At 37.7% G+C, this 21,039-nt stretch overlaps 1 protein-coding gene across 1 annotated transcript; it reads right to left on the bottom strand.

The window, feature by feature from the left end:
- Positions 1-501: 501 nt before the first annotated feature.
- On the bottom strand, positions 502-19,758 carry LOC132711828 (vomeronasal type-2 receptor 26-like). The gene is made up of 6 exons (XM_087885097.1): positions 19,433-19,758; positions 12,636-12,921; positions 10,914-11,741; positions 4,359-4,586; positions 2,925-3,051; positions 502-2,410 (listed from the first exon to the last, which is right to left on the bottom strand). The coding sequence occupies exons 1-6, from the start codon at positions 19,654-19,656 to the stop codon at positions 1,509-1,511; spliced, it is 2,595 nt and encodes an 864-aa protein (XP_087741223.1). The 5' UTR covers positions 19,657-19,758; the 3' UTR covers positions 502-1,508.
- Positions 19,759-21,039: the final 1,281 nt, after the last annotated feature.

The raw sequence follows: 21,039 nt of genomic DNA, 5'->3' as shown, positions 1-21,039 counted from the left end.
TAGAATAGAATAGAATAGAATAGAATACCAGAGTTGGAAGGGACCTTGGAGTTCTGTATACCATTTTATTCTTGTTGAGTTCATTCTTGTTGAGTGCTGAGTTCTGGACCCTTTGATTTGGTAAACAGTTGGAGGGAGGACATGTTTCTCATCTTTGCAGATAACCTAGAAGTGGCTAGGATAGATTCAACACTACAATGACAGAAATCAAAATTAGGACAATCTAGAATCCTGATTTAGCATAATGAGTGAAACTGATTTAGCATAATGAGTGAATGAGTATGTGAATAAAAATACATTGCAATTGCTTTGCTTTTCTAATGCTTTCTCAATATCCAAAGAGAGATAGTGTAGAAGGCAGAGGTAATTGCATTGAGAGACCATTACCAAGACAAAGTCAGATAAAAGTAGTACTGATTTATATGATATAGCTTTCCTAATCTGTAATACATCGAAAGGATGACTGACAAAAAGACAAAGACAAAGACAAACATAACATGCACAAAAACAACTTTATATATTTATAGGTAAAGGTTTAAGTGGGTATAGGTAAAGATTTCCCCTGTCAGTCATGACCAACCCAAGGGGCGGTGCTCATCTTTGATTCACAAATGAAGAGCCTTTATCTGAAGATGCTTCCATGGTCATGTGGCTGGTATGACTATGCACTGAAGATGCACGGAACATTGATACTTTCCCACTAAAATGGTACCTATTTATCTCTTTGCATTTACATGTTTTTTAATTGCTACGTTGGCAGGACACCCACACACCCACACTATATGGAAATGGAAATGGAAATGGATATGGACATGGATAAAAAACAGGAATCAATTTTAATATTCATAAGCATACCTTCATTGTCACATTAGGTGTCTACATGAATTTCCCCCCAAATCATTCAGAGTTGTACATATTTTTCTTTTGATTGAAGACTGTCAAAAATAATAATTTGTCCCATGTTGATATTTTATCTATTCTCAATATATAGAATGTTATCTGTGTCTCTGTTTTTATCTTTCCCAATATCTCCCATCTAGCTATCTCATTTATCTATCTCTGAGTAATCTTACATTATCCAGCCAGAAGAGATTAATCAAATATATATTTCAAATTAACTATTTTTTTAAAAAAATCAGAACATCACCCAGAAAATAAAATATAACACCAGAAAACCAACCTATATAGTAACAAAAACATACATCATCATTAGCCATAGTCTTTAATTTAATCTAAAATTGTATCAGAACATCTCTGGTCACAGTTTATATGGCTTGGTTTCAGAAATTTTATTAATGTCATAATATGAATTCAGATTAGGACAATTGAAGGATATGATTATTTCAAATAGTTTGAGTTGTTTTAGCCACTTTAATACTCAATTATTATAATTCAAAATTCACATGGAATGAAGAAAGATAAATGACAACAAACAAAACATTACTTCAAAGTATGTGATTTTATGCTGCATGTAAACTGTACAAAAATAAACACCAACACAAGGAACCTTAATGATTTTTTATCCTCAGATGTTCTTTGGTGTTCATGTCAGGTCTCAGGATAATAATGTAGCATTTGGGGATAAAGATGCAGCCCAGTAAACCCAGGCCAGAGGCCAGGATGGAGAAGATCTGCACAGCTACCATGTATTTCCCCTTGGTGCTCAGATATGTGGGAACAAAGGAGATCCAAACACTACAAAAAACCAACATGCTGAAGGTGATCAGTTTGGCTTCATTAAAGGCCCCTGGCAGATTTCGAGCCAGAAATGCCACCAAGAAACAGATGGCAGCCAAAAAACCCATGTAGCCAAGAGCAGAGTAGAACATGGTGACAGAGCCTTCATTGCACTGCAGCAGGATGTGTTCTGGTTGGGAATGAAAGTCAGAATCTGGGAATGGGGGAAAGACTCCCAGCCACATCATACAGAGGCCTACTTGAATACCAGAGCAGGATAAAACAATAGAGTTGGCCAGACTCTTCCCCAGCCATTTCCTCATGCTGCTGCCTGGCTTTGTGGCCAGAAAGGCCACCACCACCATGACAGTCTTGGCCAGCAAGGAAGACACAGCAACTGAGAAAACAACACTGAAAATGGTTTGTCGAAGGAGACAAGTCATTTTCACGGGGCGACCGATGAATAGAAGGGAGGTCAAGAAAGAAAGCAGGAGTGAAACCAGGAGAATGTAGGTGAGTTCACAGTTGTTGGCTTTGACTATGGGAGTGTCTCGGTATTTCATGAAGATTCCCAGAATAAAGGCGGTGGTTAGGGACAAAGCGATGGCAAAGAGAGCCAGGATGAGTCCCAATGATTCTTGATAGGATAAGAAGCTTATATTTTTGGGGACACACTGATCTCGCTTCTTATTGGAATACTGGTCATCTGGACACTTTTCACAATCGGCTGCATCTAAGAAAAAAAATGGTTAACATGAATCTTTTTCTGCAGCTGTAGCAGCATGAAAACCGCATCAGAAATCAATTACTTCATTTTCAAGGAATAATATAATATTTCTCCCCAGGGATATCCATACGATACTACATTAGTTAACACTCTTTTTAAAGGCTGAAGATGAATGTGATTATCAGTTCTCAAAACTTCTTTCCTAAAACAAAGCAAGAAAGTAACAACTCAGTAGAAATCAGCAACCTTTCATTATTTATTTTAATGCTCAAATCATCATCCAAATTTGGCAATAGTGCCCAATATTTGAAGTTATTATTATTTTATTATTATTATTATTTGTTCAACTTGTATGCCGCCTTTCTTCAAAGACTCAAGGCGGCTTACAATGCATTTAAAAAGTTTGTGGATGCCTTTAAGAAATGTAATGTTTTTCTTACTTATTTATCAAACACTCCCCCAAAAAACAACATAGTATATTTATTGTATCTTGATTTTTTTTTGGAGCCACCTACTGTACCTTCTTGCCCAGAGAATGTTCCTTCCATACACAGAGAACAATCATAGCAGCAAACTGGGGCTCCCTCTCTCACAAGCTTGGCATAACCTGGGGAGCAACTTTCTGTACATCTTGAATAAGGCACCATCTAAACATAAACAGAAAGATTAGTCAGGGTAATATATGAATTAGAAGGATTTACTGAAATCAAGTGGCTTCTAAAAGCTCAGGAGCACATTGAGCAAAATCAGTCAAGAAGTAATGGCATGAAGTAAAGGTCATTCTCTTTCTCTATCAATCTCCATTGTAGGTTCCAAAACAGACTCATTGGTTCATTCTTTTTTCCAAAGGAAAGTAGTTCCATTGCAAAAAGTGTTTCTCCTTAAAAATTCTATTATATATAATGCTATATATAAAAATTTGAGTGCATCTTATACACCAAATGTAGTTAAAAATGTGAGGCACGGAGCAGCAAAGGAAAACACAAGCAGAGGAGAGGAGTTTCAGTTTTAGTTTTAGTTTCAGAGCTTTAGAACAATTATCCTAAGACCCGCCGAGGCTCCTTCCTTGTTGCTCACACAGCAAACACTTTTTCAGTTTCCGAACAGCCCTCAACTCTCTCACACACCAACAGTACAGTATCTAGATGAATACTGATGGATGCTGGTAGCCAGAGGCAGATTTTTTTTCTTATTATTTTCCTCCCCCAAAACTAAGGTGCGTTTTATACTCCGAAAAATACGGTATATATTTTTTCTTCATCTTTGCTTTCTGCGGGAAACCTCCAATATTGAGCTTTCTCTAGAGTCCCTATCTTTCTCTCCTACAACTGATCATTGTATCATTGTATCATCATATGTAAATGACTTTTTTAGCCCTCACTTTCCCTGCCAGATTCTTAATGATACCTTTCTCTTATGCAATTCAGTGGGCTAAACCCTTCATATTCTGTCTTTTCTCCCAAAGAGGCTTTTTCAAAAGACAACTGATCTTTGTTTTCCCTTGAAGATGTTTTGCTTCTCATTCCAGAAGCTTCTTCAGTTCTGACTGAATGGTGAAGTATGGAAGGATTCACTTCTTGGATGAGAAGTGAAACATCTTCAAGGGAAAACAAAGTCCAGGTGCCTTTTGAAAAAGCACCTTTGGCACAATCATGACCTGGATGACTGAGAATCTCCATAGACATTCTGGATTTTCTCTTACTGAAAACAAGATAATTTGATGTACTATAAATTATGGCAACATATCCCAGTTTAATAATGTAGATTGCAAATCCCGCAATACAATGCAGCAGGTTCCAGCATGTGATAGATTATTATAAAACCTCTAAAGTAAAATGATATAAATTAATGAGGCTTTAAGTTCTCTTATTTGGAAGTTATCTCAACAGGCCTCAATAAGAATTATTTCTGAACAGATGGAGATAAATAGCAAAATCCAAGCAGCCTCAACTACTTTGTTAAATAAAGTTGGCCATTGGACGGCACTTTGATTGACAGAAATCTTGACTTCCGAGGAGGCTTGTTTTTCTACATTCCCAATTTTCATCCCCGCAACTGATTTGTTCAAAACGGATGTCCACTGCATGATATCAAAGTCACCAACAGGAACTCCATTTTCATCAAAAGAAATCCCATCTCTGGAAATATTGTGATGTTTGAAATTTCTCAGGAACCTATGAAGCTGCAGAAACATAGAAAAAAAACCATTACAGTTTGAGCTTTTATTCAATTTCTTTTTCTTGTTATTATTCTGGATTAGACGTACTCTGAATATTTCAACCTCTTCAAATCATCACTGCAGTCTGAAACAGATTGATTCAACATTTCATGGGAAGCTTCTTTCAGTCATACTCCAGGAATTTACAGCTCTTTTTCAAATACCATATATTTCGGAGTATAAGATGCACATTTTCATAAGATGAAAATGTCTATGCGTCTTATAGACCAAATATTGCTGAAGCCTCAACCACCTGGCTATTTTTGGTCTCCACACACCCCATTTTCAGCCTTTATTCAGTGTTTTTGCGGCCTATTTTGGCCCATTTTCGACCTTTCTTCAGGCTCTTTTTGAGGCTTCTTTCGGCCTGTTTTAAAGGCTTCTTGGGGGGATGAAAAAAGCCTCAAAAACGGGACAAGAAAAGCCCCAAAAACAGGCTGGAAAAAGGCTAGAAAAGGGCCAAAAAAAGGGCCAAAAAAAAAAAAAACTGCACAGGGGCCAAAAACTTTTTTTTTCCTTTTCTAAATTAATGTGCGTCTTATAGTCCAAAAAATATGGTATTTATCTCACATTCTTGAAAACATAATATAGATAACATCACCAACAGGTGGCTTTGTAACTGTGTGACAAATTATATTCAACATTTAGTCCTCTGGGGACCCTCATCCACATGGAGAGAAAGAAGTATTGGGGTACCCCACGCTTCCATTTTAGGCCCAGCACTCGTCAACATCTTCAAAAAAGATCTAGCTGAGGGAATTGAAAGGGAATTGATCAAATTTGAAGATGACACTAAGCTGGCAGCTTGTCTTTTGCCCCCAAAAGACAAGCTCAAAATCCAAAAAGATCTTGACAAATTGAACATGGGCCCCTAACTAACCAAATGAAATTCAACATAGATAAAAGTAAGGTTTTACACTTAGGCAAGGAAAACCAACAGTGTAGGTACAGACTATTTGAAACTTGGCTTATTGCCAGTAACTGTGAGAAGGATCTTGGAGTCCTAGTGGACAATTACTTAAATATGAGCCAACAATGTGTGGCAGCAGACAAAAATGCCAATGCAATCCTAGGCTGTGTTAATAAAGAGATAGAATTAAGATTACATGAAGTTCTAATATCACTTTACAAAGCCTTAGAAAGACCACATTTAGAATACTGCATCCAGTTCTAGTCAACACTATGTACAAAAGATATTGAAACTCTGGAAAGGCTGTAGAGATGAGCAACAAAAATGATTAGGTGGCTGGAGGCTAAAACTTAAAAAGGACAGTTACTGGAATTTGGTATGTCTAGTCCAGTGGTGTATTGCCCCCAGTTCGCACTAGTTCTATAGAACCGGTAGTAAAATTGGCAGGAGGCTCCGCCCACCAACCCCACCATCATCAAAACACTTCTGTGCATGTGTGGACCTACGCTACAGTTCAACCTCGTTACAGGAGAGATAGAGATAATTATGGGATATATGTGATGGAACAGAGTTTTGATAAAATATTATTGGGAGAGGACCATAAATACATAACCAAAATGTATGCACAATTGCTTGAGCGAATGATAGGAGAGGAGGTTGTAAAAGACACTATGATTGCCTGGGGGAGGATTTTTGGGTACTCAATTCTTTTAGATAAATGGCAACAAATGTTGGGGAAAAATATTAAAATGACTATGGCAACGTCTTTCAAGGAAAATGCATATAAAATATTGAAATAGGTGGCACCTCCCACCAGCAAGAATTGCTAAAATGTTTCCGGGTGCATCAGAGTTATGTTGGAAATGTGGGAAAACCAGAGATACGTATTTCCATCAATGGTGGACTTCTATAATGGCAAAGAAGTATTGGAGAAGGATTAAGAATTGGATTAAGGAAATTACTAATGTGGACCTCCAATGGAAACCTGAGATATATTTACTAGGTATTCGCCCAGAGGGGCTGAGTAAGAAAAAAATGTTATCTCACTCTACATATTTTAGTCGGACCCAGCAGTGTTGGCAAATTATCGTCCAGTCTCCAACCTTCGCTTCGTTGCGAAGGTTGTTGAGAGTGTGGTAGCGCGACAGCTCCCCCAGTACCTGGATGAATCGTCGTATCTGGATCCGTTCCAGTCGGGCTTCAGGCCTTGGTACAGCATGGAAACGGCATTGGTCGCGTTGGTTGATGATCTCTGGAGGGCTCGGGACAGGGGTTGTTCCTCTGTCCTGGTCCTATTAGACCTCTCAGCGGCTTTTGATACCATCGACCATGGTATCATGCTGCACCGGCTAGAGGAGTTAGGGGTGGGGGGCACTGTCCTACGGTGGTTCTCCTCCTTTCTCTCTGACCGGTCACAGTCTATGTTGACAGGGGGGCAGAGGTCGACCCCGAGGCCCCTTGTATATGGGGTGCCACAAGGGTCGGTCCTCTCACCCCTTCTGTTCAACATTTATGTGAAGCCGCTGGGTGAGATCATCCGTGGTTTCGGGGTGAAGTACCACCAGTACGCTGATGATACTCAGCTGTACATCTCCACCCCGGACCACCCCAATGATGCCCTTGAAGTGATGTCCCGGTGCCTGGAGGCCGTGCGGATCTGGATGGGGAGAAACAGACTCAGGCTCAACCCATCCAAGACCGAGTGGCTGTGGTTTCCGACATCCCGATATAGTCAGTTGGTGCCATCACTGACTATTGGGGGCGAGTCACTGGCCCCCACGGAGAGGGTTCGCAACTTGGGTGTCCTCCTGGACTCACGGCTGTCTTTAGAAGAGCACATGACGGCCGTGGCCAGGGGGCCTTTTTATCAGGTCCGCCTGATTCGCCAGTTGCGTCCCTTTCTGGATCGGGACTCGTTAAATACGGTCACTCATGCTCTCGTTACTTCCCGCTTGGACTACTGCAATGCTCTCTACATGGGGCTCCCCTTGAGGAGCACCCGGAGGCTCCAGCTGGTCCAGAATGCGGCCACGCGGGTGGTTATGGGAGCGACGTGGCGCTCCCATGTGACCCCCCTCCTGCGCGAGCTGCACTGGCTCCCGGTGGTCCTCCGGGTGCGCTTCAAGGTTTTGGTTACCACCTTTAGAGCGCTCCATGGCATCGGACCAGGGTATCTACGAGACCGCCTTCTGCTACCAATAGCCTCTCACCGACCAGTACGCTCCCATAAAGAGGGGCTCCTCAGGGTGCCGTCGGCCAAACAGTGTCGACTGGCGGCCCCCAGGGGGAGAGACTTCTCTGTGGGGGCACCTACCATCTGGAATGAGCTCCCCCCAGAGATACGGAAGATCCCGGACCTGCGCACGTTTCGCCGTGCTCTCAAAACTTTTCTATTTCAGCAAGCTGGCCTGGCCTAACTCCCATCTTTTAAATTTTTAAATTTTTTAATTCGTGATTTTACAAATTGGGTGTTTTAATCTGTGTTTCGGCCGAAATATTTAATAATTTTAACGGATTTTTTAATATTTGTATTATCTGTATTTTATCTTGGCTGTTCACCGCCCTGAGTCCTTCGGGAGTAGGGCGGTATAGAAATTTGATTAATAAATAAATAAATAATAGTCGCAGCTAGAATAGTGTTTGCCCAACAGTAGAAAGAAAAAGAGATTCCGGCTAGTGCCCAAATGATAAATAAAGTATTAGAGTGCGCTGAGGTGGACAGAATGATGTACATGTTGAAAGAAAAAGAGGATTCTGAATTTTTTCAAAGTTGGGACAGTTGGTATCAGTGGTTGAATAAAAGGATTGAGATGAAATGAGGGCCTAAGTCAATATGAGGAGAGATATACTTATCTAGATTGAAAGATAATTGTATGAAAACCATATTTGGGGATTACTTACTCCATTCTGTGTTGTGGGCATAATTACTTATTAATGAGGGCAGGAATATTATCAGCCGGGATAGACGTGTTTGTATGTTTAGTGTTATGAATGGGGGAGGGAGGGAGGGGAATGTATGGTTTTTGTTTTTCTGTATAATCAATGTTTTTGTCTTATGTTGACTTTAACTTGGAAAAAATAATAAAATTCATTTTTTTTAAAAAAAGAAGAAGCTTCTGCGTATGTGTAGAAGAGCGCACTCAAGCGAGTGAAGTAAGCGCATGCGCGCGGCCCCACTGCGAGTAAAGGTAAGTAGAACCCACCCCTGGTCTAGTCTAAGGAAATGAAGGATTGGGGAGAAATGATACCACTTTTCTAATATTTGAGGGGCTCAAATATTAACATCTTTGATATTAATGAAGGGGTCAAAACATTTCCCAAAGCACCAATACGCAAGACAAGAAACAATGGTTGGAAACTAACGAATAAGAGAAGCAACCTAGAACTAAAGAGAAATTTCCTAACGGTGAGAGCAATCAACCAATGGAATAGTTTGCCTTCAGAAGTTGTGAGTGCTCCATCATCGGAGGCTTTCAAAAAGAGACGTGGGCAACCGTATGTCGGAAATGGCATAGGGTCTCCTGCTTGATTGGTGGGTTGAACTAGAAAAGCTTCTGAGTTCCCTTCAAACTCTTACTATTCTATGTTTTATGTTCTATATTTTCTTGCTTCACTATCACAGCCCATCTGAGGCAAGATTATTTGCAGATAAGGGAAAGCTTGTAATGGAAGAAGATGGAAAATACAATTTTGCCATCAGTCCTGGTCAAGAGGAAATTAGAGGAGTTTAACTTTGGGCTAGGAATGTGACAAAAGTTGCATAGTGATGTTATCTCTTTCAAAGAATAGCTATGGAAGCATGTCCATTATTTCAGGAGATGTGTGGATGAACCTTTTGTTGACCCCAGAAGATCCTTTGATTTATACCTTGTTGCTATGTTAGAAACTTTTAGCCAACAAAATTCAGTCTTAATCCAGAACAAAAAATCCATCTGAACTCCTTAGTTGGAGATCACTTTGTGATCACAATAAAAGGTTGAGGATTGCTTGAATATTCTGATGCTTGTTTAGTTTTGAAAATTACGCTGTCACCATAGAGCTATTTCTGTCACAAAGCATCCCAAAGTAGTACAGGTTGTTTAACTTTGGAAGGTTTTTCTCTATCATCTCTCTCTAACTCACCGTCAGGGTTCCAAGTAATACGCCCATAGCAGACTCTGAGGCAAGCAGGTTCCTCAAACATCAGTTTTATTGGACATATCATATAGGCATAGGATGGTGAAAACTGACTCTAAATCTTCACTAAAATGTAGATAGAAAGGGAATATTTTTCAATATAATAGTGGGAAAATTAAAAATTAGAAAGGGGACGGAAACTAGAGAGAGGGGAATTAATGGAATAGACATCTTTATATAATAAGTTGAAGTAATAATAAGAGGGGAAATCAGAATGTGAACGATGGTACTATTAAGAATGTTTGAATGATATGGTGATTGGCATAAAAATAACATATTGAAATATTGAATAATTAAATAATGGAAGATTATAATTTAACATAAATATATGTATTACTCTTAGAACCATATAAGCCTGTTAAAAGTAACAAATATGATTATTAATATTTTATTTGTAGTAAAAGGAATGACACTCAGAATATGGTGATTGGCATAAAAACAACATATAGAAATATGGAATAGCTAATAATGTGAAATTATAATTCAACAAAAATATGTGTACTATTGCCAGAAGTATATATGCTTGTCAACTGTAGTAAATATGATGAATATTATTTGATTTGTACCAAAATGTAAGTCACTCAGGTTCCACACTGTTCACACATTGATATGTTTCTAAAAAATTAAAAAATAAAAAACTTGAAAAAAGGAAAAAACATTTAGAGATTGTTTAATGTCAGGGTTCCAAGTAATATGCCCATAGCAAACAGGACTCTGAGGCAAGCAGTTTCATCAAATATCAGTTTTATTAGACATACTGTATCATATAGGCATAGGCTGGTGAAAGCTGACTCTAAATGTTCCCACAGTTTTCACCTAATTAAAAGTAAAAGTTTTCCTCCTCTTTCCAATCAATCAGTCACATGGTCCAATCAAGGTGTCATCCGGTTGCCTGGTGACTTTACTCATCCTCCCTCTGGCCATCGGTGGGAATGTCCTTGGTTCCCAGGAGAAAATATTTTATTTTGGCTACAAAACCCTAGCTATCTCTATTCTCCCCTCCCTCTCTATCCCTCAGCTCCAATGTGGCAACACTGAAGCCTCCAAGATGGCCTCGGTCAGATCTGCTTCACGATTGAGACACACTCTCAAATTCCACAAACTGGGCAACTGCTCTTTGGAATATCTCACCCCTTTCTACATCTAATTTAATATTGAGGAATTGGAAGGGGAGAATCAATGGAACCTCAAGGGAGAAGACTTACCTGCCATGGCTGTACAATCTGGGATGGTTGATTGTCTCCAACTTGCATTCTCCTATTATTCCATTGGGAGGAAGAGGCAGCACTGAGGACCCAGGCCACAATTTGAATTATTTGGGAAATACTGGAGGAATCCAGAGACAGTATTCTTGCAATCACATCATGGGGTGGGAATTCCCAATTCTCTTTTTCTCTGCATTTTTTCCAAACTTTCTTAGATAACACAGGACTTGAATAAGAACATTGGAATGCTTCCTTTCCATACAATATGACCGTAGATGCATAAGAGTTAATGTCATCATACTGAGTCCTTCTCTTTGTCTGGATGAGGAAGGAAAACAAAGCATATTTATTTTGGAGATCAACCAAGAGATCAAAAGTACTTACACTTAAAGCTGTCAAAGTTGTTGCAATCCACACCCTTCCCACAATGGATGTATCCATCGTTTGTATTATTACTGCTAAGATTCCCGAGGCCTGAAAATCCAGTTGGCATACTATAATTTTTATTTGACTCTTGATTAGAGAAAGAAACGTTTTCCTTTTTTCTTGCATGAGAGTTTCTCCAGCACTTATATGCATATTTCCTTCTGGGACGGTTCCTGAGAGAACAATGCAAATCCCATTTTTTAGAGCAAGAACTTCCAAGCGTCTTTTGAATTTTTCTCCTCTTTCATTGTCCTGAGAAAGGACGCCGATCCACGTCCATTGGAACTGCAGGAGCAGCTGGATGATTGCTGAGTCAGGAGGTTCTTGGTTTGGGGTCATCCGATATGAAAAAGGAAAACGATAATTTTGCTCAGCCATCTGGTTGATGACACTGTAGTTGATCTAAGATGAAAGAAAAGGTATTGGTAGTTTGTACCAGTTTTAATGATAAAAGTCAGGTGGTAAATCTAAGGACCTTTCCACACTGCTGAGAGATGTTTCAAATGATAACTGCATGAATTTTGCTAGTTCCCTTGATGTTCTGTCCTGTTGTCTTGTATGCTCCCTTTGAAACCAGGGAGCTCTGAATTATCTGTGGGTGATGTTCATTGGTGGTCCTCATAGAGTACACCCTTCTGGTCACATTATAACTCTGTGGGTCACCCATCCTCTCAGTCAATTAATCAATCAGAATAGAGCTGGAAAGTCTTCTAGCCCAACCACATATGTGTTTGTGTGTCTGTGTTTCTGTGAGCATGTGCTTTGTGTGCTTGTGCAGCATTCAAAATACACCAATTTTACAGCTTACCTTCTAGGGCACAGTAAGTAAAACAGCTGAGGCACGGAAATCCACCATGCCACGCAAATCATCTGAGCTGAGAAACGTGGAATTATAGGACAGGATAGGATGGGGGAGGTGACATGGACAGGGACAAATGATTGCCAGAACTACTGGTTCGCTAGAACTGGTCTGAACCAGCAGCAGCCCAGCACTGAATGTATATAAAGACACACACACATACACACACACACATACATATACATGTGTGTGTATCTATGTGTGTGTGTGTATATAGCATATACATACATGTGTGTGTATACACATACACACACAAACACACACAAACATATATATGTATATACACACAGACATACTTTGTGAATTAAAAAATATTTAATCTCTTCTAATATTTATTCTCTGACTTTCAATTTATTTGGAGAAATATATACAACTGCTGCCTTCTAGGCAAATCTGAACATTTTACAACACAGAATTAATTTCATTTGGCTTTATACCTGTGGAAATTTATAGATGCTCAAGACATTGGAAATATGATCAAAGAGTTCAGAATCCATCTCTTCAAGAATTGCCAGCAGGTTCTTTTGTCTACCACATCTGTAGTTTGGGATGTTCTCCTGTCCTGTAGACAGCACATCCAGCATGGCCTCATATGTCATTCTTGCACTGAAAAAGTTCTGATAGATGTTGTAGCCCAGGGTGATGTTGGGTAAGAGCCTTGAATTCTGGTTGACTTCATGAACAGCCAACAAGAAGGGCAGAATGTAGTAGAAGTTGTTCTCACTGCAACATAAGAAATTTCATCATTTTTTTTGCTCTACATCAATGATTCATGTGATCAACTTAAAAGCAATTGCATTCTTTTTGCCGATGATGTAAAATTACTCAATTCTACAGATCTGTTGTTTTGCAAAGTGTCCAATCTTCAAGAAAATTGGAGATATGAAGGGAATGTTTCATGCAAAGATGGGCATGATAAAGGACCAAAATGGCAGGGACCAAACAGAGGCAGAAGAGATTAAGAAGAGGTGGCAAAATTATACAGAAGAATTATACAAGATCCGTATCTTCCCAGTCCTCAAGAATGCTAATAAGGGATGCTACCAGGTGTAGATGTATAGGTGGTGATCATATGATATGATTTGTTCCTGTTATATCACCCTGGAGAGGACTAACAGTTGGATTCAAGTGCTAGATTAGCAAGTGGTATTACCTATCTGAAGATGGATATCTCTTCACCAAGCCTTCTTTAGACCTAGAGATTAGCTGCAAAATATTCACGGCTTCCATAAGAAAGGCTAAGTGCCAAAGAATTGAGGCCTTTGAACTATGGTGCTGGAGAAGACTCCTGCGAGTCCCTTGGACTGCAAGGCAATCAAACTGGTCAGTCCTAGAGGAGATCAACCCTGACTGCTCTTTAGAAGGCCAAATCCTGAAGATGAAACTCAAATACTTTGGCCACCTAATGGGAAGGAAGGACTCACTGGAGAAGAACCTAATGCTGGGAACAATTGAGGGCAAGAGAAGAAGGGGACGGCAGAGAATGAGATGGCTGGATGGAGTCACTGAAGCAGTAGGAGTGAGATTAAATGGACTCTGGGGAATGGTAGAGGACAGGAAGGCCTGGAGGAACTTTGTCCATGGGGTTGCAAGGGGCTGGACACAACTTTGCAACAACAACATTCATGGCTTTAGAAGTGGTCAGCTGACGCCACGGCAGTACGGACGGGGATTTCTGAGTTCCAGAAACCCCCGCCGACAGCCCCGATTTCAGACAATCCTTCCGGGACCCCGCAGTTTAGTTTTGACTGCAGTAGTGGATTGCACATCCCTGTGATCTCAGGGGTACCACAAATCCCCTGATTGATCCAAGGAAAGCTCTTTTTCTGGTGTTGGGGTAACAGCCATTAATGGCTGCCAAGGCTGGGGCAGCTTGAAGAGCGAAAGTGACAGCGTATCGGATCAGTGAGAGCTTTCAATTTCTAAATAATATAAAGAACACCCCAAAGGGAAATGGTTTTGAAGATTGCATCTAAGATGAGATAAGCGGTGAATCTAAAGAAGGGGAATTTTTTTTTCTTTTTACCCTATTTGGCTATTTAGCAAAAGGACTTAATTGCTTAATTGCTTCACTTTCACTATTGACTGATACCGGGACTGAATTGAAAGAGAGAAGTTTAGTAGGACTTGCAATCTTTGTCTGCTTTTTTTTTTTTTAAAGAGAAGAACTGATGAATATTGGCTGGAATAATTGAATGGATTTGAAATTTTTCTTTCTTTTCTTTCTTTTAAAACTTGCAAAATCTTTTTTTTTTCCTTTTCCTTATTTTTATTTTTTATCTTTTTGGCCTTTTATTTTTTTATTTTTCTTTTTTATCCTTTCTTGCTTTTGGATCCCTTTTTTTGCTTTTTCTATTTTTCTATTTTTCTCTTTTCCTTTTTAACATTTAAAGGATTATGGTTTGGAAGAACCAGAAGAGCTTGATTTGACCAATTTTTTTGTCTTTTTTCTGTTCTTGTTTTTTCCTCTTTTACTTTTTCTCCCCTCCCTCCCCTCTTTTTTGGATTTTTTTCTTTTCCCCCCCTCCTTTTTCCCTTTTTTTCCTTCACTTGATTGGATTACAAAATGAGCAGAAAAGTAGCAACAGTGAGATCTGCTGCAACTACACCCGCATCATCACCATCTAGTGGGCAAAGATCTATTCAGCCAATGTTGCAACAAGAAAAAGACAAAGATAAAGAATCGCCAATACAAACAATTTTACAAACAGTACAAAGAATGGAACAACAACTGACTAAAGTGGAACAACAACTATCTAAGACAGACGAAAAAGTCCAAAGGATGGAACAACAGCTACTTAAGACAGATGAAAAAGTGGACAATATCCAGCAAACAATGGTGAATTATGAAGAGAGACTGTCAAAATTAGAGAAGAAGGAATATCAAAAAGAAGAGAAAATGAAAGAAATCGAGAATAGATTGGGAGATGTGGAGCTAGAAGCAAGTGGACTAATCGGATGGGAAATAGACAAAGCAGAATTTTATTTAAGATTTCAAAATGTTGAAGAAGAAAAGGAGAAAACCTTGCAGATGTGATGATTGGGTTACTGGCTGAAGCCTTAGAAACTACTAAAGAGAAGATGTTGGAAGGAGTTGACGAGATTTACCGAGTTTACACTAGATACGCAATACGTAATAAACTCCCAAGAGAGGTACATATAAGATTCACTAAGAAATCAATTAAAGCACAAATTCTCCAGGCAGCAAGAGAAAAAACTTTGAAATACAAAGAAAAAGAAGTGGTGGTTTTGAGACAAACACCAAAGAAAGTTAGAGAGCTGAGAAGAGAGTACCAGTTTTTGACAAAAATTTTGATGCAAAAAGGAATTAACTACAGATGGTTGACCCCAGAAGGACTAACTTTTGTATGGCAACTTCAACGATACAGACTGAACACAATTGATAAAGCAAGAGCTTTCTATGATCAATTTCTTAGAGAAAAAGAAATGGAAATGCAATTCGAAACCCAACCTGTAGCTCCAATAAAATTTACAGAGGAAGAATTGGCAATGCTCGAGTCAACAGAGGGAGCAGTTGGGGGAGTTATTCAACAAAAGGAACAACGTGAAGTAAGATTTACTAGAGCAATAAAACCTACATAAAAAGTATGAATATGGAAGAAAGGAAAGTAATTTCAATAAATATAAATGGACTTAATTTGGCTATTAAAAGAAAGAAAGTATTCCACAAATTAGAGAAACTAAAAGCTAATTTGCTTACAAGAAGTACATATTAAAAAACAACACGAATACTTATTGACACACCTAAAGAGACATCGATACAAAACCGCTGGGATACAATGAAGGCATATGCCAGAGGACTAATCATAGACTACACAAGGAAAAGGAATGCAAAAAAGGGCTAACTTCGAAATAATTAACCAATGATTACAAAAGATTCGAAAAGGAACTCCAGAAAGATCCACATAAGAATGATATTAAAATCAAAATGGATACAATAAAGCATAAAATGGATCTACTGGAGAAAGAAGAATTGGCTCAAAAAATAAGAAGTGCCAAACAAAACTAATTTGAAAATGCAAATAAACCAGGCAGATGGTTACCTTATAAATTGAAAAAGGAAAGAGAATCGAGGAAAATAACACACCTAGTCGATGCACAAGGGCAAAGTAAATTTGGACATAAAGAGATGGGGAAGATAATACAAGAGTTTTACAGACAACTATATAAAAGAGAGACGATAGAGGAGGAAAAAGTGCTAAAGTATCTACAAGAAGTAAAACTTCCTCAGATTTGTAAAGATGTGGAGGAGACGTTGGAAAGAAACATAATGATGATGGAGTTAACAGAAGCAATCAAGAAGCAAAAGAATGGGAAGGCGCCAGGGCCAGACGGTCTATCAGTTGAATATTACAGGACGCTACAAGAATCTTTGACCCTTCCACTATTGGAGGTGATGAATGAAGTGATGACAAAGAAGGTAATACCTAAATCATGGACTGAGATGTATATTACATTGATTCACAAAGAAGACACAGACCCACAACAAATCAAAAACTATAGGCCTATATCCTTGCTAAACTCAGATTAAAAAATTTTTGCATTAATATTGGCGGAAAGACTTAAGAGATATTTGAACAACTTTATACATGTGGATAAAAATGGATTCTTACCAAAAAGACAAATTAGAGATAACATAAGAATAATTTTGGACACTTTAGACTATTATGAAGCACATCCTGAAAAACAGATGGCTTTGGTATTTTTAGATGCACAAAAAGCTTTTGATAATGTTAATTGGTGATTTATGATACTCCAAATGGAAAAGATGGGCTTTGGTAGGAAATTTATACAGGCAATTGAAGCTATTTATTTTAAACAGACGGCAAAAGTAATGATAAATGGAGAATTGACTGATCCTATTGAAATAGAAAAAGGCGCTAGACAAGGATGCCTGCTGTCCCCATTGTTGTTTATAATGACTTTAGAAGATTTAAATAGACGCATCAGAGAAGAACAAGAGATAAAAGGCATGAAAATCCAAAAAGAAGAATATAAACTTCAAGCCTTTGCAGATGATTTGGTTTTTATCATTGAAGAACCATTAACAACAATAAATAAATTGATATAAACTGTTGGAGAATTTGGGAAAGTAGCTGGCTTGAAAATTAATAAAGATAAAATGAAGATAATGACTAGAAATATGTTGAAAAAGCAAAAAGAAGAACCGATGGAGGTTTCAAAAATGCAGGTTACAAATAAAGTAAAATATTTGGGGATATATTTAACATTAAGGTGTAGTGCACTTAAAGAAAATAACTATAACAAGCTTAAACAACAGATAGGGCAAGACTTGGTGAAATGGGGTAATTTGCAGTTATCTTTGATTGGTAGGATCTCAACTATCAAGATGAATATTTTACCTAGAATTTTGTACCTATTTCAGACAATTCCTATCAAGTTGGGTAAGGAATTTTTTGTAGATTTAAATAAAATGATACTGAAATATATTTGGCAAGGGAAAAAGGCGAGAATAAAATTAAAACTGTTACAAGATGCTAAAGCTAGGGGTAGTTTTGGTTTGCCTAATTTTGAACTGTATTATCAAGCAGCAAGTTTAATGTGGCTTAAAGAATGGATAACTTTGAGAAATACCAGATTATTGAATTTGGAGGGACATGTTTTGTTGATGGGGTGGCACGCCTTTTTATGGTACAAAGGCACAAAAATACAAGGGTATTTTAGAAGACATCAGATATGTGAAGCTTTATGGTTGAATTGGGAGAAGGTCAAAAAACATCATTATTTGAAGATTCCAATCTAAGAACCATATAAGCCTGTTAAATTAAGATAAATTAAAAAAAAAATCTTTTTATATGGAAATAACCTTGGGATTTATAGAGATATTTTGAAGAGAGGAGGGAGCACAAAAGGATGCAAACCAATCAATATACTGTCTGTAACTGTTTGGAATGATGATGTTTTTATGTTTTATTTTGTTTTAAAATAAAAAAAAATGATTGGGAAAAAAATTCATGGCTTTAGAGTTATTGTCCTATATTTTACAGTTAACTACAGTTAATGTGATTCCTCTGCGACTAAACATTAACTTATCACATAAAGTCTCTCCCCTCCTTGAATTTGGTTTTTAAAAAGTATCCCTTTTATTTAAACCAAAAGGAACAGGGAAGCCACAAAAGTGGCAGAACTGTTAAAGGGTGGAAAGAAAGAGCGGAGAGGGTGATAGGAATTATAGAGTAAATGAAAGGAAGGGGAAGAACAGAAGGGCGGAAATACCAGAGATCTCACTTTGTTCTAAAGTATCATTCAATCACTTTATTGGGAGTTACTGTTTAATTATTGTTAATAAATAAAGAAAATAAATATGAATAAACAAGTTGCTGACTCTCCACAGTACCAAGGTAGTCATTTTGAAAGCAGGCAGAACCCCATCCAGGCAAGATTCATCATGGGAGAGTGTTGGCAGTGCCCAGTGTTGCCCAGTGTTAAGGCTGACACTTGTGGAAGAACTTAAAAAGAAACTTTGTAAACTCAGGTTTTACAAAATCATCAGGAGCCTTTCCTCTAAAGCAAATTGGGATGAGCAATAATGACTTGCCTTTCTCAAGATGAGGAATAGGGGAAAGGAAATCATTCCTAGAAAAGACATTGGAGGTATGTGGTTGGAGAAGATGAACTAGCAACATTGATTTAAAACCTGGACTAATCCAGTTGTGGATAATACCAGAAGCTTATAGTAAAGAAAATGTATACTTGATAATTCATATAATAACTGCAGCTAGAATTGTATTTGCACAAAATTGGAAATGTGAAGAGATCCCAACGGATGAAAATATGATTAAGAAAATATTAGAATGTGCAGAAATGAATAGATAAACACTTGCAATCAAAGGAAAGGAAACATCTGATTATTATAATACATAGGAGTTATTCTATCAATAGGTGGAGAATAAATATGAAAGCAAAGTATTATAAAGAGAAATAAGTTAAGAAGAGAAATGTTATAATAGTAGGTATGTTAAATATTAGTAGTAATATAAAAATAGATGCAAATAATGAATATGGTGGTAAATTTTAATTGTCATGACACAAAAATATGTACTCAGACAATACACTGTTTACTGAAAGAGCAATTTTTTGTATTAAAAGAAAATTTAAATTTTTTTATATATATATACTGTATATATAAAAAGAAAAGACATTGGAGCAGGTAAAATCAATCACCACAATCCTTGGACGAGATGACAATTACCTTTTCAGTTGGTGGGTTGGAGGCTTTGAGAATGAAAATTGGTACAATAGAGATACCATTCCACACATTATTCCCGTAATCCAGTAGTCTCCTGGCTTGTAGTAATGGAACCACTCGTTTTCTTCTATTATCACCTTAAATGGACATTTCATCAGTGTACTGGCACAGGGAATTTGACACAGAAACTGAAGCAGAAAAAGCTGTATATGCAGCAGCAGCAGCATTTGACATACAGTATACTGCAGGAGATCCTTCCTAGAGTTCTTTCTTCAGCACAGAGTTAAATCTCAGAGATCACAGAAAGACCACAACTACAGTGAAGAAGGTCCAGTTTGCCCTCAGATTTGGAAGAGCTATCTGCAATTTCAGACTGCTACAGTATTTGCCCAGCTTTACCCCAACCTTTGATCTCATCACAGGAGGCTGTTACAAATCACATTATCACATGCTGTTTATTCCATTTGTTGTCACATTGATTGGTCACTAATTGTGGTGGTGGAAATCTCATGAACCTTGTCCAAAGGAGAATAAATAATCACGATTTTAATAATTAGAAGGGGAATTGGGAACGAGCCTTGGCCATAAAAGTGTGCCATTGGAGAAAAGAGTTTTCTTTGACTCAGGAGAATAATCCTTTTTTTTTTTCATTTTAAAAACAAACTTTATTAGATTTTAAAAAATAAAATTGTATAAAACATTCACAACTTTAAAATACAATCAGCAATATCAACAAACAACAAACAAATTATATATAATGTATATAAGGACACATATATACGAAAACTTATTTTCCCTTTTTTTCCTTAATGACGGTTTATAATTATTACTTTTAATTTCTTACTAGATTTTGACTTTACCTTCTTTTCCATTGGTTTATCCACTCATACCAACTGTCCCATATCTTAAAATACTGTGAGTCTTCCTTATCTTTCAATTTCAACGTTAGTCTATCCATTTCTGCACATGTGTAGTTTTTTTGAATTATTTGCTGCTCTGTTGGCAATTGATCTGTTTTCCAGACCTAGCTGCCATAATTATATGTAATATTAGGTACTTTTTTTTCCTTTCTAATGTTTGGTTTAAGCATTCCTAGCAAAAAAATTTCTGGTTCTAATTCAATATCCTCCGCAATTATTTCTGATATCCAAATTTTTATTTTTATCCAATATTTCTTAATTTTTGGGCAAAGCCACCAGACATGAAAGTAGGTTCCCTGTGCTTGCTTGCATTTCCAACATGTTGGATTAAGATTTGCATACATCCTCGCCAGTCTCGCAGGGGCTAGATACCATCTGTACCACATCTTGTAGTGGTTCTCCTTATATGCTACGGATTTTGTTATTCTACAGTTGGTTTCCCATACCCTTTCCCATTCTTCCAATTGTATATTTTTGCCAATATTCCTTGCCCAAGCTATCATTTGTCCTTTAACTAAATTTTCTGCTAGGTCGAATTCTAATAAGTATTTGTAAATCTTTGAAATCAAATTTCCATATTTAGTTCCTAATAATTTGTCTAGTAAGTTGGGATTTATGTCGATTCCTCCTTCCTCATTGTCTTTATTGTATCTAGTTTGTATTTGTAGGTAGGGCCACCAATCTATTTCT

Source organism: Pantherophis guttatus, chromosome 2, assembly GCF_059756535.1.
Source record: "Pantherophis guttatus breed Tessera chromosome 2, ASM5975653v1, whole genome shotgun sequence".
Classification (NCBI taxonomy): Eukaryota; Metazoa; Chordata; class Lepidosauria; order Squamata; family Colubridae; genus Pantherophis; species Pantherophis guttatus.
Note: the sequence above shows the minus strand (reverse complement) of the source record. Positions and strands in the feature narration are given on the sequence as shown.

Bases quoted from the DNA above. Each gene is read 5' to 3' on its own strand.
- LOC132711828 (XM_087885097.1), bottom strand. From the start codon at position 19,656: ATGCTGCTGCTGCTGCATATACAGCTTTTTCTGCTTCAGTTTCTGTGT. The intron at 4,587-10,913 runs GTAAGTCTTCTC...ATGTTTCTGCAG, and splicing joins AGATTGTACAGCCATGGCAG to CTTCATAGGTTCCTGAGAAA. The intron at 2,411-2,924 runs GTACAGTAGGTG...TTTTTTTCTTAG, and splicing joins AACATTCTCTGGGCAAGAAG to ATGCAGCCGATTGTGAAAAG.